This window comes from Rhyacophila brunnea, unplaced genomic scaffold (genome assembly GCF_057557595.1).
Source record: "Rhyacophila brunnea isolate RB1 unplaced genomic scaffold, BYU_Rbru_1.0 scaffold_22, whole genome shotgun sequence".
NCBI classification, from domain to species: domain Eukaryota; kingdom Metazoa; phylum Arthropoda; class Insecta; order Trichoptera; family Rhyacophilidae; genus Rhyacophila; species Rhyacophila brunnea.
In genome coordinates this window covers 22,160,566-22,187,036 of record NW_028232882.1, presented here as the reverse complement: position 1 = coordinate 22,187,036, position 26,471 = coordinate 22,160,566, and the positions used below count along the sequence as shown (strand labels likewise).

Sequence of the window (26,471 nt, the reverse complement as noted above, 5' to 3'; positions counted from 1 at the left end):
ATAGAGATCTGGATCCATACAAGCAAGTAAATAAAATGATATAATTATTATTGTCGGCCACTGGACGTGAATTAGTTACTCACTGACAACCTAACATGTGAAGTTACCAGGTTCCAATCCCGATAGAATAAATAATTAATTTCACTTATTTTATTATTAGAATCTAGGCGTGTCCCTAGCACGGCCACGACAGAAGAATCAGAATTAAAACAAAACGCAATATAGTAACAAATATGTATTTTGTTTAATACTATTTTATTATTTAATTTGTATTTTTCTCTACTAAGTTGATTTACCTGTACTTTTTATTCTAAATGTCATTTTGTGAACGTCTTGAATTAATAATTTGTTATGTGCTTAATGTGTCTTTTAAAAATAAATAAATAATTTCGCTCAGTTTAATAATAACTAGTACAAATTTCGTCCGCTTCAGAGGGACATTGTCAACTGGTGAAGTATATGCAATAGGTAATATAGATATGTATACCTATACTAAGAAATTATCTATTAAAGATATGAACAATAATTAAATGAAATTCTAAAATAATTCTGTCCCAGTTGACATGTACCTTTGAAGCGGTTGAAACCGGTCCTGTATATTATTATATTATTATTAAACTAGGCATGTGGAATAAGTACCACATATTGTTGTTTATTTTAAATGCTGTCTGGAATTTTAACAATTCTTGTGGTGCCAACGAGTTATTCGAGTGATCGATTAGTCGTTACCTACGAAAATTGTTTACCGCAAGAAATTTCAAAATGAAAATACTGAGCTATTGTAAATCCATATATAAAAAAGGAGGCACGTGCCGTTTTGTATGTACGTATAGACACAAACATTTATAATACTATGCATACTTGCAAACAGCCGAGTGAATGGGATTGTATAACATTATTATCATGTCGAGCCGAGCCCCCAGCTTGTAAAAAACATGCGCGACGCGGAATCTATGTAGATATTTTGATACGAAAAACAACTCGCGGACCAGTTTTGCCACTGTACTTCAAATCGAGGTCAGTTTCATCAAAACTATAAAAGAGAATACTATATCACGCCGCGGATTCTTTACTTATACGTATTAACTCAAAAGACGTTAACAGTAGCTACGCTGAAAATGAAAGAACACACATTATCGAGAGCGTTTTCTGGATAAACATTCAACTGATAAATAAAACAAAACATGTTTCTTTTAAAAGATCAAGTCCCCATGAATTTGCCCGCGTGAGGAAATAGACTGATTCGTATTATTAATTAATCGAATTCGATTCTACCCACACTTAAAATCACAATATTATTTCTTTCTTTCGACCATGTCCGATCCTAATAGGATTATATGGGCTGCCACAGAGTAGAGGTTTGTATTAACAGATTTTTAATTTTTACGAGAAATTGATGTCAGCCACTTGCTTAACCTATTAGGTCCATACCCTGACAGACACAAATTGAAAAACAATATGTGTACTTGCCAGACCCAAGATTCGAACCTAGGACCCACGGCGTTATAGTCCAACACTTAAGGCCATGCATTAGTTGAGGCACGGTCTAAAAAGATCGTTGCTAGGCGATGTGCGGATTGCGGGTCGCGGGTGAAAATGACGCCTGTCAAACGAAATATTATTTCTCATATAAATCCAACATACGTCCATTTTATGTTCTGTTTATTATTCTATTAGTATCAATAATAATATATTCATTGACATGTTTTCTTTTTAAAGTAAATGGGTAAAGTTTTTAGTCATCTTTACACGATTTTAGAATTAATTGGCCCGTCGCCATCACGCAGCAAAGTGACGTGCGTCCGACTCCACGTTCTCTCAATGAATGCGAAGCAAGTACAAATTTTCGTCGCGCGTACAGTTGAACATTATTTGGCGTTTCACTGATGCGTCACCTTAAGCCGCGCGGCCACCGTGGGTGTATTATTTATTATACACAATATTATTGCAAGTGCTTTATTTTCGAGAGAAGTTTCTTTTGGGATATCGAGATGAAAGTGTATTGTTGTAAGTGCGCACAGATATGAAACTCTACTACATTGGTCCAACAATGTAGTCAATAAGTTGTGCACGATTAATCAATAGTGGTCTTGAAGTTTTTGAGTTGAACCGAACAAACGAACAGATGGATTTGCAATTTATTGTAAGCCTATAAAATACCAAGATGGCGGCCAGAAAATAAATTTTCTATAATTACCATCTAATTTAATTGTTTTTCAGTTTGGTTCCATATAATATGGTAATATTACTATTTTAATTTTATACATTTTGCAATTGAAAGCCCTTGAAATACCAAGATGGCGGCCAAACAATCACATTGCTTTATTAAAAAGTTTTACAATAAAAATTCATCGCTTTTTCAATTTAAGCTCGGAAAATTCAACGGGCTGTGCACTTTTGTATAGAAGCGTGAAATTTGGTCTGATAAAACTACTCGCAGCTACAACACGAGAACTTAGGTTAAAGAAGACTACGTTACATGGTACTCAAAAACGACGCTTTTAAATGAATCGGTCGGATTTGAACATTAAAAAGTACCAACCTACAAAAAAAATTGGGTATTTTAAAACTTCGAATGACTATTTAAATCCAGTACAGTCCTGACCAATCCCGTATGTATGGAAAACCTATACTAAGTTTGCGATATCAGTAAATGTAAGTCCGGGCGCACATTGAAAATCGTCTCGTCTGGGATATCTTCTGTCTTTCTTTTCACCATGTCCGACACTAATAGTATCATATGGGTCTCCACAGAGTAAAGGTTTGTATTAACAGATTTTGTTTTTACGAGATATGGATGTTAGCCACTTGCTCAACTTATTAGATCCATACTCTGACTTCAAACGCAAATTGAAAAACAATATGGGAATTTGGGATATAATAGTCATAAATCAAAACTGGGCGCAATGCTGCAACTTTCTTCCATGCGCATAGGTGAGGTTACGCCGGGAAAGTGACGTCATGCGGATAGCCGAAACGAAACAGCAGCTCCTGTACATATAACAATTTTGTTTTTATACCTGCGCCCCTTGTCGAGTAAAATGTGTTTTGTAAATATCAACAGAATCACATCGACATATTCGACGTGTCGCAGTCGAAACGAGTTTAAATGTGCGACCCGGCTAACGAATTAGATAAACAATTGGCAAAGTTCCTTCTATTGCGTATGAAATGACATTATGAGAACATTTTTTTTTGTCAACATTATAATGTATAATTCTGATATATATTATGCTGTTATTCAAATTAAACGAATGAGTAAACATATACAATACCAGGAAGTGAAGATTGACTATCATATCTCGAGTAATTAATTATGTTAGAAGACGAAGATACTGTCATTTTAGGCAGTCAATAACGATCGCCATTGCTTGGATTGTCCTTAGGACTACAAGATTTATCGATACGACACAAAACTAATTTCTCGGAAAACACGTTGTACCTACATATCGTGAGGTTACTACAAAAGTTGGTAAGTCTCAAAATCATGTTACGGAATAATTGAAATTATTTGAAAGTTTGACATGTCCTATAAAATCAGGCAGAATGCTAATTTCTTTGTGCTTTATGTGCATGTATGATTTTTTTTAGCACACATATTTACATATAGACACATAATCTGTTGTTAACTCTAAATATCTACCTAAATTTTCGATTTACCAAGTTTTGGCAGCAACCCCTCGATATTAAAAAGCTTGCTCAAGGCTGATGCTGACAGTATGGTTTCAGGAAATAGTGCAATTGAAATGTCGCAATGTCGAGCTTTGATGCTTCCGAAATACCAAAGCTCGAATCGATATGAATAAAAAGAATTGTTTTTTTTTTTTTTTAGAAAAATCGATGTTTTTAAAAGTTAAAAAAATGTAAAAACTGTCAATTTTTCAAAAATCGTAATGTGACTTCCCAAAGAACTTATTAATTAAGCTACGTTTTAATGTTTATAAAATGTACTGATACTTTACTACCAATAAACGTCGATCTTATACGTTTTTTTTTTTTATAAGTACATATTATCTGTAAAATTATTTAAATTACACAAACTCTTTCCTTCTGCCAGCTGTATCAGTGATTATTGATGTATGGAAAAATTCACCCCCCTCGTAGTCCAGTGCGCATGACATTGGCTTCTCATATGCGGGCTCCGGGTTTAATCCCGGTGAGATCACAATACATTTACGTGATTTAATATCAACATCAAACCCTGGATGTTTGTGATTGTTTCAATACACTACTGTCAGAGAAATAACCATATATTTTGTATTATAAATAGGATACACATAATTATGTTAGGACACTCTCAATATAAAATACATTATACACATAACGTACGAAAAAAAGACTATAATAATAATTGAGTGTTTGTTATGTTTATGTGTCAAGTAATACAATGAAAAAAGTAATACGTTTGTTTACATTAGATAAAAAAACTACTCATATATAATATGATTATTATGTACGTAGGTACACGTAACTAGGGATTGCAATACCGAATGAAAATACTAATACTGGTATTTTGGTATTTCCTATTGTGCCATTGCTGGTCTTTAAGGGCTTTGAATGGCAACGGAAGTAAACAACATTTTATGTTAATTAATACATTTTGTTTCCACTTTTAATACCGAATATATCGGTATTGTCCGACTTTTAATACCGATATTGCAATCCCTACACGTAGCTCTCTCCCTTGTAACGATATTCTGCTTACAATGACGTTTTAGACATTTGACAGATGACAAGCTATGCAATATTGTGAGATTAAAATCAATCATTAATTATTGTAAAAGATTTCATTGATTATTTTTTTTAGTTGATCGGGTTGCATCGATACTCTGTGTGCGAACAGAGTAATTAATTATTTTCCGATGTGCCGTGGGTGTACGGTATACCTAACAGTATTGCCAGTCGTGCAATGTTGACGTTTGAAAGAGCGCTCCCCAATGATTGCCACTTTGTTTGACGTCCGTAAGCACGCATTTGCCAGCATGATTGAAAAGCGAGATTTTAATGATTCCGGTATACACAAAGTGTATAAAATTCCTCGTCGCTCTGACCTTGGGAAGATCAGGTTTTGAATACCACCAAGGACTAGAAAAGAAAGGTCGACTATCGCTTTTTGTCACCTCTAACGTACAGTCGCTAATTATTATTCAAGACCACAAAGGAATAAAATAATAATTAAATTTCCATAGCTGATAACCGCTGACTAATTTATTTCATCTAAAAATTAAGTTTAACTTTATATATATGACTGGTGAGTGTCATTCGGATGAGCACCTAACAATGTAACGAAGACGTCGTCTTGGATACATATTTTAGATGAATACAGACGAATGTAGTTCAAAAGATCACTTCTTCTTATTGTGCCATCCCCTAGCGGAGGTCGGCCACCATCAAGGCGATCTTATTTTTGCCGTCTGCTACCAGGAACAGTTCGGTGGAGCTGCACTCGTACCAATCACGGAGGTTCTTAAGCCACGAAATGCGGCGCCGTCCTCTGCTACGCTTCCCATTGATCTTTCCTTGAATGACATGTTGGGGAATGCTGTATTTTTGTCCTCTCATAATGTGGCCGAGGTATTGTAGTTTCCTAGTTTTGATACTACGTAGAACTTCTAGGTCCTTCTAAGATCACTAACGACATATAAATAAGGGCGCGTATTGCAAACCCCCTTTCATGTCTTTAGACTTTATAGGACATTGATCTCATAATCGGCTAACGTGTCTGCAGGTTTCTACTTATATATTACCACGTACTTACATAGAAAATTACAAAAAAAACCTCAAATGGAAATGGGCTGGACACATAGCTCGAAGAAAGAACAATCGTTGGACAAATGTAGTCACCCAGTGGTATCCAAGAGGTACAAAACGTCCCCAAGGTAGACCTAGAGGCCGCTCGATCGATGAAATGGAAACGCACCAGACCGAGAGAAGTGGAATCAGCTTGGAGAGGCCTTCATCCAGAAGTGGATAGATTCAGGCTGATGATGATGACTTACAAATACACTGCATATTGTACTATTTATGTCGAATCCTAACAACCTATATTCACCCCTCACCACCGATATATTATAATATGTAACAAAGTGGGAAAAGCTTGTCTATATGTTTGTACTAAGAAGTGATGTAAACCTCTACATGTACATACATTGTCTCGATTAGACCTGAATGGAGAACTACAAACTGTAGTTTATAAGTATGGCCATAAAACGTAACGATTGCTGTGACCAGTCTGACCTGACGTATTTGGTATAACACTGTAATTAACTAATAAGCTAGAACTCACACACTGACATTTAGGTCTATCCACAATGCCGTTTTAAGAGTGCAGGTAAGTACCTTATATGCATAAACTTACGTGACATCCTGTACAGTGAACAACTACATAATAATATATTTGCAGTACAAAAAGCTATACCACGTAGACACGTAGAGATACTCGTATCCATCTAATATTGTTTATTGATGCGTTATCAATTTTTCTATCAATGAAAATGATTCGCGCAGATCTTTTGGATCCCTATCTCAGAGCAAGTGCGAACAATTCGTACACGAGAACGTCAATCTTATTATCCCGACTAATTGGGAATGAAAATACCCTTGATCGGTGATTTTATATTTTGTTATAAGTATTAAAAAGAAAAGAATAATTAAGTATATTATTAATTAACTATTTTTTTTATTCATCGAATAATTCACAAGATTTAAGAATGTAACATTCTAATTATTGAACATACATAATTTTGAAAACACTTAAGTGAGTATTAAAAGCCATTAGTTAAAATTTGTCACAATTGAGTCTGAGTCTTGAGACTTCTTTAGCATAGTGGTTCTATGTACATGGGCGCGATACCCGAAAGATGCAGGTTCGATTCCTGTGGAGTGTCTTACTTTTTCAAAAAGATTTTTTCTATTGGTTATACTATATTTTCTCAGAAGTGTTTTAACCCAATGTTTACGGGCTCTTTTAATTATTTTTTTAATTAACGTGTTAATTTTCATTTGAAAAGCAATTAGCAAAAACACAATTTTGTGCGGCCCATAAGCATTGGGTTAAAAATTATGTATGTTCAATAAGTATATTATTATCTTAACATTACAATAGGCCATGCGGCCCTATGACAGTAGTGACACTATTGAAGTAGTCCAGAAGTGAAACAATCACATGTATCGTGACCGTGACCTTACCGGGAATCGAACCCGGAGCCCCCGGATGAGAAGCCAGTGCTTTACGCAATCTTAATTTTCACGATGGCCAAATTAAATAATAAAAAATGTTTTACAATAATTTTGTATTTGGGTAAATTTAATTAAGTTTTAAAAAATATTTTCTGTCCCTTGGTATTTGAAGTGTATGAACGAAGACCCTCCACAATAAAAACAGTGACGAAAAATAAAGCGTCTTTTAGTGCAAAAAAAAAACTAGAGTATCGGTCAGGTGAGTATCTGAAGCAACGGATTAGGATGGAAATTCAAGAAGGTAATTCAATCGCTGTCTTGGGTATACTAGATGCTATAAATAGGTTGGGGAGGTGTTTTATCTGTTGGGGGATGCGTAGTTTTTTTTAACTTTTACTTTACTTTATCATGTAATGTAAATAATGTATCACTATATGTGTTATCCTATTGCAAACGGAAATTTTTTCAAATAAAGATTATTCATAGGTAATAATATTATATCCATTTAATTTACCATTTTCTCTCCAAGATGACAAAACAAGATATGTATGGACACACTAGTGGCGAAGGGTGGGGGTAGGCTGTTAAGATCCGACATAAATAGTGCACACTAAACTTTTTTTTTTGTGATTTTACCGAGGCTTTGACTACGACTCGCTGTCATATCGCCTCATCTCTTCTAGAAGGGGATCCGTCGATCAGGTCCTCACTCCTATTCTGTTAAATAACTTTACAATTTTGCCCAGCTCTTCCGTCTTACCCACCGCCAGGACACCCAGTGACGTCCCTAGATAAAATGCCGCCCCTAGGCAGCACCAAAAAAGCCGCCTCATTTTTATACAGTATTTATATCATCCTGAAAGAAATCTGTTGTATGGATACATTACTAATAAAATATCAGACTAATTATTCGAAAATCTGCACTTGTTTCTGGTCACCAAGTACGTCGAAGGGCAACGGAAGTAAAAAAGTAGATATCGCGAACCCGATAAAACCAGTGAGCTGATTTTTTTAATGGAAAGATATTTTCGTTATTACTAAGTTTAGGTAGCTATTTCTATATATTCCAAATAATTCTTCTGGATTTGCCGCCCTTCGAGTAACTGCCGCCCCCAAGCGACGCTCAATCTGCCTACCCCCACGGGACGTCACTGAGGACACCTTTCAATTCGTCGACATTTTCATAGATATCCGCAATTCGCAGCTGTACTCTGTGAAGTTCATATTTAGGGCATTGTAGTGCTATATATACAATGTCCTCTAAATCATGACATCAATCGCAGAGTTGCGATTCGCTTCTACTCACGAGGACATCAAATATTTACATTAAACTTTGTCGGTCAAACGTATTTGTTAGCTTTAAAAATTCAATTAGTATAAATAATAGCAATAGTAATAAATATTCGTTTATCTATAAAACATCTAAAATTATACCAACCATGCATAATTTTAGATATTTTATAGATAGAGGATTTTTTTTATCGATTATGGTTTAGTTTAGGCATGGCTTAATGAATTAAAAAAAACTATCAACACCATCTGTAATAATATTATGTATTTTTAATTCAACGAAAACAAATAACTTACTGTGACTGTAAAAGTGTGAATTATTTTGCCGGATCGCCCATAGCATACCTAAACTATTATGATTTAGTTTAGGCAGGGTTTAATTGAATTTAAAAAAAAATAACCAGTATCATCTGAAAATTGTATTCTTAGTATGTAAATAAACAAATAAGTCTGATTGACTAAGTTTAGTGTGCATTGTTTATGTTGAATACTAACGGCCTACTTCCACGCTTCGTCACTGGGACGCATAGACTACGAGGAATAATTTTTAGTCATTCGATCAATCAATTAGAACCATAGTCTGGATCCATCATACGAATTGAAAAAAATAATTTGTGAACGTGATACAAGCACGAGATTTGAGCTCTTTCTTAAATTTGGAAATGGATTTAGTTCATTGAGTCGATACATATTAAACTAGAGAACTGTTTTATATGAAATTTAAAAAAAAATCTAAAATGGTTGTCACTTAGCTTTTGATATTGAAGTGCCTACTTAAATGCTGTAAGTAACCGAGTACTCAATACTCGGGATGATATTGTTATTCTGAAACTAAGACAATTAACTGTGCAGAGTATGTTGTCGTCTTTTAAATCACATTATCAAGGTTGTTCGAATAACTATTATATTTAACTCACACCATTGGCTTTGGCTTTGGCCTAGATTGGACGATAGAATTAATTACCTATATAAGGTTTACAACCGAGCTCACAATAGCTAGTAAATTATTGCACATGTTTTTTTCTTAATTTACAGTCGCATTGACATTGGCAGATACGGGGAAAGTGTACATACAGCAAGTAGTAAAAAGCAAACATTAATTATTGGTTTTTGCATAGCCATCATATTATATTTGTCTAGATTTATCTGTAACGCATGAGAGAAAATATATGTAAATGTGTAGAAGAGAGCGAGACAGGGAGAAAACGTATTAAAAGATACACGCCAACGCAAATTCTAAATTTGAAAAATAAACTGACACGTAAACAAACGAATCGTTTATTTTAATCGTGTCATGAAAGAAAACAAATGATAGGATACTCTCACAAAAGTTTGACAGACGCAATACTAAGCCACATCCAAGAGTGTTGGCAGGTGCCACGGTCACTTGGTATTTTTTTCTAGTATTCGACTGTAGAAAATAAAAAAGGCGTAACCCTCAGTTTTTTAAAACAGGTTTTATTGAATAATAACGTTGTACACGACTAAATACACAGTGTGTACTGAAGCTGCAAACGACGATTTATTATCTAAATTTAGCAGGCAATTTTAAAAAAAGGAGGAAGTAAAGTGTGAAAAACGACTTAACCATCATATTTGTTGGTTTTTCTTTAATTAACTCATTAATTAATATCAGATTAGGAATATAAAAAACCAAAGTATTAATTATCATGAATTTCTAGGTTATGTCTAATTTGTATTTTAGCTTTGACCGAAAACCATAACAAAAACGTTTTTGTGCCTCCTGTAAAATTGTGTGTATTACTCCCTATTTCCTTTGTGCAGTCGATATGTAATAATTATCTCAATCACTTTCGATCCATTACTGGGTAAAATCTTATTTTCGCCACTATTATTAAATAAAACATTCAAGAGTGACCTCCCACAATCAGTGGCGGAATGATTTTTAGCCCCCCCCCCCCCACGAGTTTAATAATTGTACCTATCATTGATTTGAACTATTTGGGTCACAAAATAGTTCATTTTAAAGTTTCTGAAGAATCTATCGCGTCTTCTGCGTCAAAGAAAATGGCCACTGTCCTAGAAGCGTAACAGCATAATATATTATGTAGTACAAAAAATAACTAAACAAACAAAGGAAAATAGTTGATAAACAATGCACTTTACCAATGATTTATTTAGGGCAATCGGCATGTTTCCGTATTCTTTATTATCAAAGTGAGTATTACATTAAACATGCAATAAATATGTATTATTATTATAATAATAGATATTCAAACATCGACAGCTACATCATAATTGATACAAAAATAAATAACATGATCGTCAGAAACCTTCAACGTTATTTAAATGTCGGAAATATTTACACAATTTAAGAGAACTAACTACCCACAATTCTCTACTCTACTTACTATATAATCGGACATCATTCTATGTACTTATATTAATTTACCTAAAACTCCCATCGATTAATAACTCTATGGCTAAAATCGTTACTTTCAAACTAACGAATAATTATAAGTGCATTGCAACATTATATTGTCCCATCCCTAAAATTCAGGTCAAGAACTACGATTAAATATAATTATATTATGTCAAAAAGTTCATTAAAGCGTCAATCTGAGGCGAAAGATCTTGGAATAATTTATGATTCTTCATTATCTTTTCACTCGCATATAACTTCTACAGCTCTAAGTGCGAGTAAGCTTCTAGGATTCATCATGCGACAATCCAAACCATTCAAGAATCCAAATGTATTACGTACACTCTACGTCTCATTAGTGCGTAGCATTCTTGAATATGGGTCGATTATCTGGTGTCCTTATAACCTTATTTTAGAACGCGTCCAGAAAAAAATTCTTCGATGTCTTTATTTTAAGGCATTTAACTATTTTCCTTACGATAATTCGTCAGATGATTATTTTCCGACTGCCTGCCTGCGAAAAGTAAACATTCCTTGTAGAAACAAGGCATGCTTACTTTTCACTCTCTTGAATCTCGTCGGTCTCTTCTGCTGTTGAAACACTTTTGCCTGTTATCGCGAGGGATGGTTTCCAATCCTGGTGTCCTAATGAATTTGAATTTACATGCACCTGTCAATTACCTACAATGATGTACTTTGTATTTTGTTTTTGAAACTGTATTTTTCTGTATAAAATTGTGTTTTTTTTATTTTCAAAAATTATATTTTTCTGTATTAAATTGTACTTAAAGCCGCGTTGACACGATCCAAGTACGATCCAAGTACACTTCGACCGAGTGCCATCCAAGTAGACATCTTCATACTAATTATTCCTATCCAAGCTACTTGGACCGCGTCCTACTCATCCAAGTTAACTTGGATAGGAATAAATAGTATGAAGCTGTCACTTGGATGGCACTCGATCCAAGTTTACTTGGATCCGTACTTGGACCGTGTCAACGCGGCTTAAGTATGTTTTGATTTTTTTTGTTATTATATATATATTTTTCTATATTCTCTTCTTCTCTCATGAGAGGGTAATGTTTGACTTATGATGTAAATCTCATGTTGTGTACGTCTTGAATTTAGATTTGTTTTATTTGTCCACAATGTTTTGTATTCTTAAATAAATAAATAAATAAATAAAATTGTGCAAATGTCACTTCCAGACTATTCGCTCTGGATAATATGACATGTAAACTGTGCATAAGTATTACATTTCGCCATAAGATATGGTCGTATAGCATTGGGATATTTTTTTAATTAGATTCATTAATAACATTAAAAATGTACTTCCTAATCATTTTTTAATTATTATGAATTGTATATAAGTACGATATAAATGTACTTCAATTTAATTACGTACATTTTGTTGTTCTGTCTTTCCCTTGTCTTCCGGTGGTTTTTATTACGTATTTTTAAGTGTTTTATTTAGACATTATTTGATGTCAATACTATACGGCCATCCATTTGCGATACAACAGTTCACAGTGCTAATAGTTCACTTCAAACGAACCCGCCCCGACCACACTCCGTCTTAATCGAGCATATCACGAGGCCCTACGTCTAGTGTGAAGCATCAGCAGTTGCTTATGCCTGGGAATGTCTCAGGAGCAGATGCCCAAGACGTTAACGTTACCAAGTTGATAGCGTAGTGTGACACGTTTAGCCCTACTATACAATTAATATAGTATACTTGTGCCTTGTGTTAATTAATTATTAACACCCTGCTAGAATTTGAAGTTGTTTTCCGACTCCATTCAACCATCCATACCGTGGTTTTCCAACAGGCAATTAAAGGTGACCAACCCACTCAAAAGTCAATATTTCCAGCATATAGAAGACGTTGAGTCTACCTCAACTTTTATCGAGGCATATTAGAGTATAGTTAGAACGCAACTGCGTACCGCCAAAATTTTAATATCGGTCTCATGAATTGAGCCAAACACCTTCTTGAGGATATTTCATTCCAACACGTATTTTATTATAAATATAGCAATGGGAAAACAGCAATGATAAACAAAATAGTACGTACGTGTAATACGTTATAGGTTCACACTTTTTTCTACCAAAACAAACTTCGTATTTAACATTTGTACCTATATAGCAGGCATGTCCAACCCGATCGTACAATCGGGCAGTAGGAATTGAGTAATATAAAAACAATCATATAGGTTTAGTTGTAATATAATTGAAGGAGAAGCATTAACCAATCCTATTTTTATTTCCTTAACCAACTTACGTGAAGTCGTTTTCCAATTAACACAAGAGGAAGCCCACGTCATGTCGTGGTATCACTTATGGCCTGCTGAATGAGTGAGAGAAAGACATGTGAATCCCCACACATTAAACTGAGGCATAGTTTCTACATACCGTCACGCGGTAGGCTCTTTGTACGGTAGGAGAATAGTTTGACGATGAGTGCACGAAAGAAGACCAAGATAATTTTCACGACAATTAAGTGTTTTTTTGTGATGGTGACATACGAGGGTTGTTTAATTTGTATCGCCTCAGTATTCTCAGCCAATTATGGTTTGTTTGTTCAAATTGAAGTTGGACACGCCTGATATACTATACAAATTTAAATATCTTCAATTATCTGTGTACAGAAAGTCTGTATCAAAAAGTAAATTACCATGTTCGTCCCAATGGAATTTATGTAAGGTTGGGGTTATATTAAAAGACTTTTTTTTACGACGAAGCTTACATACAAGTCGTTTTCAAATTAACCACGAAAAAGCCCGCGTAATCTTATCACTTGATTCGTATTGAATCAATCACGGCCTGCCGCAGGAGTGAGAGAAAGAGAATATGTAAATCTCCGCGCTTTAAACTGAGGCGTAGTTTAATCTTACAGTCACGCACAGTAGTAGAATGATTTTATGATGAGTGCCCAAAAGACGACAAAAACTTATCATTTTGATGACGAATGGAAGACGTATTTCTTTGTGATGGTGAACGTGATGAAGGTAAATGTATTGTCTCAGTGTCCTCAGCCAAATATAATAAGTATAGTTATTTTGTAGAATGACAATGGTAGTGTTCGATCACTGCCAGTTTTGATTTGCCTACTTGAAGTTGGACATGACTGGTATAATATATGACGTAGTTATATATCTACTGTTTTACATATTATCTCAAATATACACTATCACCGAAAATTTATATTATTTAATAAAATTGTATTATTGTCCAACCTTATCGACAAATTTTTAGTACCGTTTTAATTATTATTCTCAAGAAATGTGACGACAATGACTTATTTTTCAACGTAAGTAATACTTAAATGTAAATATTTACAAAATGACTTAATCGTTTTCTCCTTCAATACTCCTCTGCTTGTCGAAGTTTGGAAAGCATAGTAGCAATTATGTCAGTATTATCACTGAAAAAAACTAATGCGCCGAATGCCCGGGAGTCCATCAGCCGTACCGTTGATGCAACTTCGCATATCGATGTCGGCTTCTAAGCTTTTTCTATGTAAGTTAGGTCAGTACCTATATATCCATTAATAGTGGGAACGAGTCACTTAGATTTGAACGTAAGTTATCGCGTCAATTCATTTCATGTCTCGTCAATGTTGCCAACCGTACTATAATTATAGTATTTGTACTATAATTTTGGTCCACGTACTATGTACGATATAAAACAGATATAGTACGCCCAAAATACTATAACTTTGAATATCGGAAAAAATAATGTAAAAAGTACTAAAATTTCGATATTCCCGTTCGATAAATTGGTGCAAAGTACTATATCTTCGCGATATAAGATTTGGAAAACTTGGAAAAAATTGCTCGAAAAACGTAAAAAAATTTCTTGACTTTGGTTTAAAATGAAATTTTTTGAATTCTTCGGTAAGCATTTTTGGTCGGAAGAGGAACCTAAATAAAAAGGGGTGTCGGAGTTTCTCAAATCTCCGTTATTTTTTTCTAAGAAACAATAACCCTATACATTTTCTATAGATGACAACGCGTACTATATTTTTTCCCCAAATACTATAATTTTGGAGGCTCTGTACTATAATTCCACTTTGAAAATATGGCAACACTGTGTCTCGTCCTTATTGATCAGGTCATTCAAGTCACGAATAACAAAAATTCTCATCGAATGCATTTACTAAGAACGCTCGGATTTGCTCGTCTTCATAGCTTTCACGAAGGAATCGCTCCTATCTTCAGAATGTTTATGAAAGATGTTGGTTGGATGAAAACGTAGTTTTTAGCCATGACATCTGAATCAGTCTTGATGTATGGGAATGAAACCTGGTGTACGAAGTACGATTGTTTTACGGGCAACCTCTGACTCACATGTTGCAAGTTAGTCGTACATGCACGATGCATAAGTGATTCTGACCAAGCCCAGTGATTTGCAGTGATCACTTGGGTATGCTGGACTTTGAAAAGTGGTGTTGCGATACGAACACTCGTATAATAATGATAAACCCAATCGTTTAATTCTTAATTTACCTGATATAGTAACTACAAGGTAAAACCTTCCAAATATGTATCAAATATCACCCAATGTCCAATCCAAGTCAAAGTTGATTCAATGAACAAGTAAATGATTCTCATCTACAATTATTATTTTTAACGTGACGTATGATCTTCCTGGCTGGCATGGCTCTTTTCCTGACAACTCTATATTATTTTCCCACTTGTAGTTTCTATAATATTATAACATAACGTAGGTATTTTATTTAAAACCTTTTTTTTCAAAATTCGTGTTGATCGAATGTGGGTAAGTAATGAAATTAATTCTCCACAAAAAATCTATCGCTTCGCCAATCGTGCTAAATACGAAATTATTATGCAACACATGTTTGCACAACCGATAGTATTGCCGAATTCAGCGCCATTTTTCGTATTATGCAAATTATATGTGTCTACTTACATACTTTCACCTATTCGCGACGCCCACCAAAATAGTGTCCACACTATGAGAGCTTTATACGAGCATAAAAAATAAATCACGATGGCCGTTCCTTTTTCAAAAATTGACAGTTTAATAGATATTTTTTATGGCAATACTAGTGCCTACATAGGTCATAGACAATCATATTCGGACACCGGTGTTGAAACCCTGTCGTAATTTACAAAATACATTTTATTATATGACATTTGCAATGTGATATACTGCTATATTATACAACTAGATTGTTTTTTTGGCGGTATTTGAGGATAATGTTTGCTAAAATATATTTCGGATATGGACATCTACAACATAAATCCAAATAAATATGTAGAAATCCAAAAGTCTAACCATTGATTATATAAATACGAATAATTAGCATTATGCCAGTGCATATTATTATATTGCCAGCAACTTGTTGACAATGTGGACACCGCTTAAAAGACCACTATTTGTTTATAATTAATGGCATTTTCATGTTATGGTATAGATATATGCATGTTATACAAATTAAGGTGACTGTGCGGTGAATATATTAATCTATATTATTATTTTCACTGTATAGATAGAGTGTAGATACAGATAGACTACAGATGTTTCATCAGAAATCGTCCGGTGTTCGAATTTAGAACTAAGCGCATCCCCGTATAAAAACTATTGAATGATAATATGTCAAATTTTAGCATGTGGCGCCCTCACTCAGCGGACAACTTATACTGGTGGATCTATAGTACTGTTGTGTTCGATGTGTGGGTTATCACTTTGGGAGTCGTCGATTTGTCGTAGGTTATGGTGTTGAGGATGATGATGAAGAAGTCGAAGATGTATGCAGGAGCGAATTTTATTAGGCGTAACGGTTGGTACAATCGTATGTTACAGCAGTTATGTTACAATATTAAACTTATGATAGGTACGGATCCGAGGTCCGCATCTCGATACAATCAGATGTTGGGCGAAGCGATATAGAGACTGCGATAGTAACAGACTGGAAACGTATATTCGAGTGACATTTTTATAAAATATCATTATTCGTTATTTATACAGTCGAAAGTAATACCTAAACATTATATTCTAGTATATAATTATATTGAACGAGTCAGTGGTTTAAATACGAGTAGCTGTGATTTTTATTTATTATTACAGTCATAATATAATATAATACTATGGGAATGGATATTAGACTAATTTTTCATTGCGATTCCATATATAATATCGCCAATCAATCTGCTGACACAGGTAATGAGTTGTTTACCGGCATATGAATCGCTGGGAATTTATTATTGCGGTCGAATAATTTTATACATTAAAAATAGATATTTGATCAATAATATACTGACAGCTACAGTACCAATGCTTGCAAACAAACTATGACATACATTACGACAAGAATAATGCACTGATGTGGTACTGAGATGTGCAATTAAACATTTAATATTACAACGAATGTACTTAATGCCTTACAACCATCAAACGATCCACAATGACAACGATGTTTACGACGATTTGTTGTTTAAAATTCGCAAAACCCTTCATCGGATGATGAGAAAAGAATGAACAATAAGACATCACAAATAATTAAATCCACCACATATGTTGTTGATAGGTTTTTGGATTTCTTTTTGCTTACCAGTAAGTGATTGCTCCAATGACCATGGCCACCCTTGGCCCAATAAGGCTGATAGCCGAAGGCGCCAACCAATTGCAGATGGCGAGGGTCGCATAAATGATTGCCAACGACGTGTATCCATCTCCAGTGAAAGTTGGATCATCTATGGTTATACTATTTAATATAGTTTGCTGAAACAAAACAAAAAAATCACATTAGCATACAATATACATACACAGTATAGTAACAGTAGGTACTGATTTTTAAAGACAAACCGTCACTGACATAATATGACTCATATGACTGATACTGTACTGAGAAGTGTTAATTGGTTTTTAATGTGACTGATGACTTTGGAACCCGAATACATCCCGCAATATGAAGATACCCTAATAAGCTTATTACATTACAATGATTGTTTGTAATTGTTAGTCATTCGCTAATCCAATCCGCTGGCATCAAATCATAAAATATTCATTTGATATGCAAGTTAACAGCTATCGGTATTCGTTGACTTTACTCTAGGACGGTTAGGTTAGGTTAGGTATGTTAAGCAGTTATTTATTCCTCAAGGCTTAAAGATTATGGTAATTATTTACGTCCTCCCTACAATATTTGACTCGGATTAAACTACTTCAAACAAGTAACACATTAGTATTGCATGATTCAAAAATATTGTAATAATTATTGATAAATTAATCTTATAAACAATTTTGTACAGACCTACAAACTTATCTAAAGAATGGATGGGAGAGCCACTGTCGAAAACTATCCAATCAAGACTCGCAACTGGGCAGAATCTGACATTCGAATAACGTCCATATGGTAGTTCGTAGTTCCATTTCTGACCGTTCTTTAGATAAGTTTGTAGGACTGTACCTACTTATTTTAAAACGATGTACCCGGGGGTTATGTGTACCGATATTTTAAAGTTATGTGTCCACTTTATATATTGTACATAATCAATTACATATTTGTCATCACTCATCACTCAATCACGACCTTTTGCAATCTCTTCTGTAAATAATTATTAATTTCTCTCTTATAGAAATATATTAGCTGAAAATATGAATCGAGGTAAACTTTAGTTAAACATCACTGATTTTTGGAAACATTTTATTTTTGAGGAAATGTTACATATTGTGTAAACCAATCATAATCTAATACCACAAAATCGAGTGAAATGGCGATGCGATAAGCCTTCCCAGTCACGTTGCTTTAATTTTTCTCTGATTGTTTTTGCTGCATGCGGTCTCGCATTATCATGATGCAGTATGATGCATTCTCTACTGACTTTTCTAGATAACTTAATCATTTTGCGAGTAACTTTTTCCTGTTTAAATTTTGTCTTGAGTGTGTCAACTATGCCTTGGATTCGACTCGACCAGTGATTTTAACGCTTAAATACGTATAGTACAAACTTAAGTACTTATTAGATTTTTCTAATTCAAATTTTCAAATGAATATTCTGCTTGCAAGCGGTCTGGCGACACCGCTGGGTCTGCACATACAAAATTTCTGACTGTCAGGTTTCGACTCCACCGTTATTATTGTGTTACAAAATGCCAATGTGCCTAGTTTAAAATTGTAAAAAAATCTACTAAACACTCCAAGAAAGATGGGATATCACTTTGCATGTGTTAGTATTATTTATTATTTATAAAATGCCATTTTAAGATATTGATGAATGTTTATTCAATGCAATTGAATGACAGGAACCATTGGACAGTCAGTCGCCAGTGATTCGCTGGGCTCACTTGCGTCTAATCTCCGAGAAGTCGTAAGTAACCGAGAATCTGTTTCTAACGCAATGAGTCATGACACTAATACGCCATTACAATAAAGGTTATATTACTATAAATTCTCGAAGCTTGTATCGCATAATGGAAACGGATACGTCAATGGTCACGTGACATCTACCTATACATCTGTGAATGACTTTCATGCACAATTTCTCGTGCGCGCCGGGTATGAAGTGAGTCGTCCATTTAATATGTCATTGTTGTCGGATATCATTTATTTTGTAACCAAAAGACGCGAGCCGGAGATGATGTATATTATGATGTATGGGCCAAATTTTGACAGTTATATTTAACGGCTATATTCAAATTCAGTTTTAACTACAAAAATATTAGATTTTGATCGGGAAAAAATATTACTGGATTCTATAAGGTGGATTAATTGATTATTTATGATAACATAATAATTGTTAAAAATAATTTCAACATAAAACAAAAATACAACATTTTTACAGTACAGTGTTTTCTGTTGAAAATATATAGAAAAAAAAACTATTAAATATATTTTTAATTATTTTTTCCCGTAATCACACCTATCCGTTGTAGGTATATGACTATATATATTTTTTTATTAAAAAGTAGAAAATCATGCATTTAAGGGTCATCATCATCACTATCCAATTCAACAGACACCCAATGTTGAACACCATCATATAAAGCAAAATCACAACCGAAAAATACTGTTGAACAATGTTGATGCTTATCGTATTGATGTTTTTTAATGTGGTCGAATCTCAGTAGTGTAGTGAAACAAGGTATTGCATTAATAGAAGTGAAACAATCAGATAAAAACTCTGGAGAAAACCATATATTATAAATGTTTTATGACCTCACTAGGATCGATCCCGGAGCTCCCGGAACAAGAGCCAATGCGTTATGCACTGGACTACGAGGGCCGCCTGATTATAGACAAGTATCCCATGTACCTAGTAGCGATATGTAATAGAAACTATTTTTTCAAGAAAAATTCACACTCTGCTTTACAGTTATTTATATATCTATATGTGACAGCAAAACTACCCTGCTAAGTAAAAAGACAGTTAAACCATTTATGTAAACCAAGTAAGAACCATTAGTTAAAATCCGTCGCAATTAAGATAATAAGCCTATAGCAGTGTGGTCAATGCGCGTGGGCGCGAATCCCGAGAGACGCAGGTTCGATTACTGCTGGGTGTCGTATTTTTTCAAAAAAAAAATATTCTATTGGTTATATATTTTCTCAGAAGTGTTATTATTATGTATGTTCAATAAGAAGACAGTGCTTTTGGTTTTAGTGATATGAGAACCTAAGTTTTAAACTACCCTTTCTCTTATACTATGTAAAACTATTGATTTATTTTGACATACTCACTAAATAGACAGTGTATATTTAGATATTATGTAAAACAATCCAATAATTGTATATAATATAAGAGAACATGTAGTTTAAAACTTGGGTTCTCATTTCACTACAACCAAAAACACTGTCTTTTTACATGTCAGGGGAGAAAACACGTCTTCACAAATGGTAATAACTAATCTACTTATTAAGAAAAGATTGACCACGCATGGGTACACTTAATATAAAGAGGTAGATCCTAGCTTGAAGAGGTTCCGAAAGAAGATATAAAATGAACAATCAAAAATTACGTTGGGTATTTTCTTTATGAAAGTAGTTGTAAAATTTTCCGCTAAAAACAAAAATCATTCAGCACTGGATCAATTATTGACACATGTCGACAATTATCCAATAAATTAATGCAGTTACTCATGGATAAGATGGTTGTTTAGTTATCTATGATACATTAAACTAGATCAACCGTAACGAAACATGCATTAAACAGAAAAGGAAAATCGATCTCCGACAACCATAAGTTTATTAATAATACTTGCAAATATCAGAAAGTATTTAAGTTATGTATTTTATCACCTAGTGCCTACATATACATACTGAGTCAGATAATGCATTGTGCCAATTGCCAACTTTATTATTATTGTTGATTATAGATATAGTCAGAAATGGATTAAGGAATTAAGTGGTCCTTAAGGACCCATGATAAAAATAGTCAATACTCTAACAATAATGGAATCATACTAAAACTTACTTATGATAATATACGCATTCTCTTTACATCAATTAGTTAGTTACCCATGAACTGTGACAGCTTATAATCAATGGTTTAGTGGGCCGGAGCGACCCGGGGCTTTTCTAACAGTTCTCATCAATATTATGTTACACACAATAATTATTGTAAATCATGTGAACTCAGAAACGTATGTCGTTGTTATTTTTAACTTAAGAAAAAATCGAGAATTTTAAAGAGGTAAATTAACACTCAATAAATTGGAAGTAAAAAAGCGACCAGTTAGTCCAATTCGGATGTGATTATAATATTATTGGCCTTTTTACTCAGAGGTGAAAGTGTAAATATTTGGTACTTTTCGTATTTTGGTGCGTTAACGAGGCCTGCGATGGCCGAGTGGTAACGTATCTGTTGTATAAGTCGAGGGTCTCAAGTTCGAATCCTGGGTCTGGAAAAAGTCACATGTTGTTTTTCAACGCAATCCAGAGCATTTGCAAATGGGTAACATCTATTTCTAGTAAAAAAGGATTTGCAAGGCAGTGGACTTAGGTCCACGATAGATTACTATAGACAAATAAAAATAACATTGAAATATTGAATAAAGTGGTTTTGAATGGGGAGGGAGGTGATTAGAATTTTAAATACCAAGTGACCCAGTATATACTATTTTATTTAGCAGTGAGAAGACACGGTAGCCGTCAGTGATTGAAGTAATCATGAAGATGCGTTTCACGTGTCTGTGACATATTATGTTCCGGATGCCGGCAGAGAGTGCGACACTCCGTACCCTTGTGGCACAAATTCAAGGGTTTTATCCTCACCCTGCAGCGGAGCTATAAGAGCGATCTACGCGCTGCACGTCTGACGTGGTGAGAGGCGCGAGAGTTGGCGATGGAAGGAGGATATGGCGCGATCTTAGGCGTAAATCATCGTTTTTTCGCGAATCACCGCTTCTCGGCGATACGAATGAAAGAAAATACAATGGAGTCCATTCATTGAACACAGCGAGCAAAATCACGCTGCGCGAGGCATCGTCGATCGACGGGCGGAAAGCAATTATTTAATTACAGAGAAGTCATTGTTTAATTTTATTGCGTGTCAAGTTTATCGCTGGTTGAATAATGCCGTCGTAAATATTTATTACAAGCCCGAAATAATATAATATTTTTATTGCTTTGTTATGAGAGACGCTTTAAAAATAATTGTTTTGTGCTGCTTGGGCCGCTAATTACATAGGTGAAGGGTAATGCGCGGCACGAGACGTGTGATTATGGTTATGAATTAACACTGCATACGCGGACTTCGCTCGCTCGACGCGTTCTGTGTGCACCATCGCTTAGTGCAAGAACGTAGTGGTCGCGCGGGGGCGGCGCGGCGGCGTCTTGCGCAACTCAAACGTATAACCGTGTGTGAAATGTTCGTAGACAGTGTCTTTTTCAGGGCAAAATACACACGGTTATACGTTTGAGTTTCGCAAGACGCCGCCGCGCCACGCCCGCCAATTCACTACGGCCGAGCACTTAGGCTTGCCCTATCGGCGTAACAGGGTGAACGAAAAGAAAGAAGAATATCGTATTATTTGAATTTGACATATATTTACAAAAGTGCTACAGGAGAACAAAAACACTTTCAATACTTTCGCAATATTCATAGAACGGCACAGCGTGTCATTAATCACTCTACACATAATCAGAGTATTTTAATAACGAATCCCTGGACTTTGATAGAGTGATAAGAATTTAATACATAGTTTCACAAAATAATTAATTACATACTATGAACATCGGATACTTCTTATCAAATTGTATTGTACATACGTAATCATTGATAATTAATAAATTATTACTCGTAATACCCCAGATAAAAAAGTGTCAAGAATTGTTTTTACATACTCGTATCTTTATGACAGGCAATGCACAAATACCTTAATATAATGAATAAAAATGCATTTTACAATCATTATTTATCGGTACAAATACTCCATGATTAATACTCTTATTATAATAAAAGATTGCTTAAATTATTGGAATCAGTACACGCGGATTGTTCAACGCAGCTTCAAGGCCTCGGACTCACAAAAAAGTCGTCACAAAAATGTGTATTTATCATGAATTGAGACACTTTATTTGATACATACAAAAACTGTCCTATATATAATATAATATAATATTATCTTACACTAGTAAAAAACAATTTATTTCCGCAATCCATTGATGTTATAGCATTAGAATATATTAGGTACAGGGAACTCGGAGATAATGGGAATTGATATACCTAACGGGTAAGGAGAAGCAGGCAAACAATCTCGAGTAAGGAAGAATACGAGATAAATTTAAACACCTGTCAAGAATACGTCATACGTAGAATACTGACAACTGCTCTCGGTTTATGCATCGATGCTCATTTAATATTGGTGTATTACACACACTATTGCACGTCTATAATGAGTGGTTCATTTTCGTAGGACACTCACACATTCAAAACCCTGCGTCCAAATTTACTGTTATGGCATATCGGAATTCTATTTATTATCTGTTCTGTGATTAGGTATATTTACTATGGGTATCAAGGGCCCTGAAGGCAATTGATGCCTTTGAGATGTGGTGTTGGCGCCGAATGCTTCGCATTTCTTGGACGGAGCACAGGACGAACCAGTCAATCATCTAGAGACTGAAGATAAAGGAACGGGTCTCAACGATATGTCTGAGAAGAATTCTGCAGTTTTTTGGACATATTGTCAGGCGCGGACCGGACAACCTGGAGAGACTGGTAGTTTTGGGTAGCCTCCAGGGAAGGCGAAGCAGAGGAAGAGCGTCTTCGCGATGGAGCGACCAAGTGAAAGAGCTGGCTGGGGGCACCATCCATTCTGCCCTGAGAGAAGCGGAAGATCGAGAGGATGGAAAGTCTTGGTCGCTCAAAGGATGGCGAAATTTAAATGTGGTCACGATCCTCAGCCATGAGTGCACGACCAAGAAGAGAGATCAAAATAGGTTTGCGCTCAGGACGTCGAATTGCCTTAACCCATCGCTGACAATCATGGGTACCTACTCGAAACTTTGTTATTTTTTAAAGTGCGGTAATTTTTTTGAACCGATGCTAGGACTAATAACTGCAATCCGATCCCAGAAATCACCAGATCTTATCTGATTTTATAAATACTTTATTGGATTCATTTAGTACTCATAATTATTTGTTAGTTCGAAAATAACGATATTAACCATACATTTACTAATCGAGTTTTAGGTAAATTAATAGACATAGAATATGTCATGTTGTACTATCAAATGTCTGATAATAAGTACAGCGTTACTATCAGATATTTGATACCAATCAATATCGAATCAATGATTTTATTGAAGCTAATAAAAATGGAACATTAGGCCCGTTTCAGACGGGACACCGGTGTCGCGCTCGTATATAATGAGGAAGCCTTTGTATTCGAATAAAAGGGCCTTTATATTATGTTTATGAACGCCCCAGAGCTAATGAGTCAACGCATAATTTCACGTTATAAATTACAACATAAAACTGGCTGCGGTAATAAAAACAAGTGTATCGGCGGCTTGAAAATGTAGCGGCCGACGGAAAAGTGTACATGACACGCGTTCACTCATTAGTTCTGGGCGTTCATAAACATAATACAAAGTCCCCTTTATTCGAATACAAAGGCTTCCTCATTATATACGAGCGCGACACCGGTATCCCGTCTGAAACGGGCCTACTGTCGGCAATGATCCACGAATAACGCGTAAATTTTTGATCTCAATGTTATGCGGTTATCTCTTACCGGCACGACAGCAGCTCACAATGTACGGTGAAATGTAATAGGTAGGTAATTTACATGTAACCGTAAATATTAATTCCTGGTTTTTAACCACTGGCCTTTTATTAGTGACAGGTAACTGAGATAACAATAAAAAATCGCTATTCCTAATTCAGAATGGCCTCATTCTATCAAGGATTGCCGCCGTAAGTAAAAGAAAAACAATCATGATGTATTATCAAATAATATTTTTGTTAGGTATGTTGAAATGTGGCCATGACATTTTGAAAAGATATTATCTAAGGCTGACAGTCTAATTTTAATAAAACTTTCACATTTTGACAAAAAATAAAAGATTCGACAAGAATTCCGTAAATATAAAAATTTGCAATGCGGGATTTCTCGTTTTCAACGACTACCTTTATGAGTTGTTATTAATTAAGTTACTGAGGATTGAACGAATACAAGTACATGTAAATCTACTTTAAATTAAATAATATACAATTTTGTACTGTTTAAAACATTCAGGAAATTGTGTATTGTTCTGAAAAATGATCTATTATCACTTTCTAAGCAAGAATCTTCTTTCATGTTTGAAAGAGGCCAAGTCAGGCCAAAACATTAAAATTAAATACGTTGGTAATAGTATCTTTAAAAGTGACCTCCCATTCTGTCTTGAGCATAAAGTATTTAACCAATGTGTGCTACCAACACTCACGTATGCATGTCAAAAACTGACTCTTAATATAAGAGAAATCATCATTATTTAAAAGATTATAATGAAAAATGTCTAAGAAAAATGTTAGTTTAGGCCTTTATTATTAGGTACACAATGTTGCAACTACCGCATTTTATTTTTCATATTAGAAAAACGGTGATTTTAAAAATAGAACACATAAACAATCATTCCTATTTTAAAAATAGTTTAAAAAAAGAAATCTAACAATTTATTCAAACATTCCTTGTATGTATTGAATCAAAATAGATATTTAAAAAAATATAATTGCGCTTGGTGAAACTCGTATTTGTAGACATTAAAATGCTGTAAAATTTTAACTAGTTTAATAAAATTAATAATTTTATTATCATCATTTATTCAAAAGACTGTTTACATAATGTATATTAAAACATATCTAACACCAACTGTGGAGTCAACGAACATGTAATGTAAATAATAACACCTACGGATACTGACTCAACATTCGGTATTAGAAATTGTATACAATCTATAAACGTCACTATGAATGGTGTGTCTGTGAGTTTTGCATAACACTTTTGACTGGGAATTGCCAATTATTACGTTATTTTCAATATATTTTATTTCTATTTGAAAACGACGCTACACTTTGTACATTATTATGATATTATGAAAAGTAAAATCAAAGATTTTGGAAAAAATCTTCTTTTATAGAGATGGAACGTAAATGTACGAAATTTA

At 34.5% G+C, this 26,471-nt stretch overlaps 1 protein-coding gene across 2 annotated transcripts in view; it reads right to left on the bottom strand.

Annotated features, from left to right (window-relative positions):
- Nucleotides 1-26,471, bottom strand: part of LOC147070217 (UNC93-like protein MFSD11) — a 74,813-nt gene that overhangs the window by 28,622 nt on the left and 19,720 nt on the right. For both annotated transcript variants that reach the window (XM_085949697.1, XM_085949696.1), the window contains exon 2: nucleotides 17,430-17,599. In XM_085949697.1, the coding sequence (XP_085805823.1) occupies nucleotides 17,430-17,455 (26 nt within the window). In that variant the 5' untranslated portion in view covers nucleotides 17,456-17,599. The remainder of the gene's footprint in view (nucleotides 1-17,429; nucleotides 17,600-26,471) is intronic.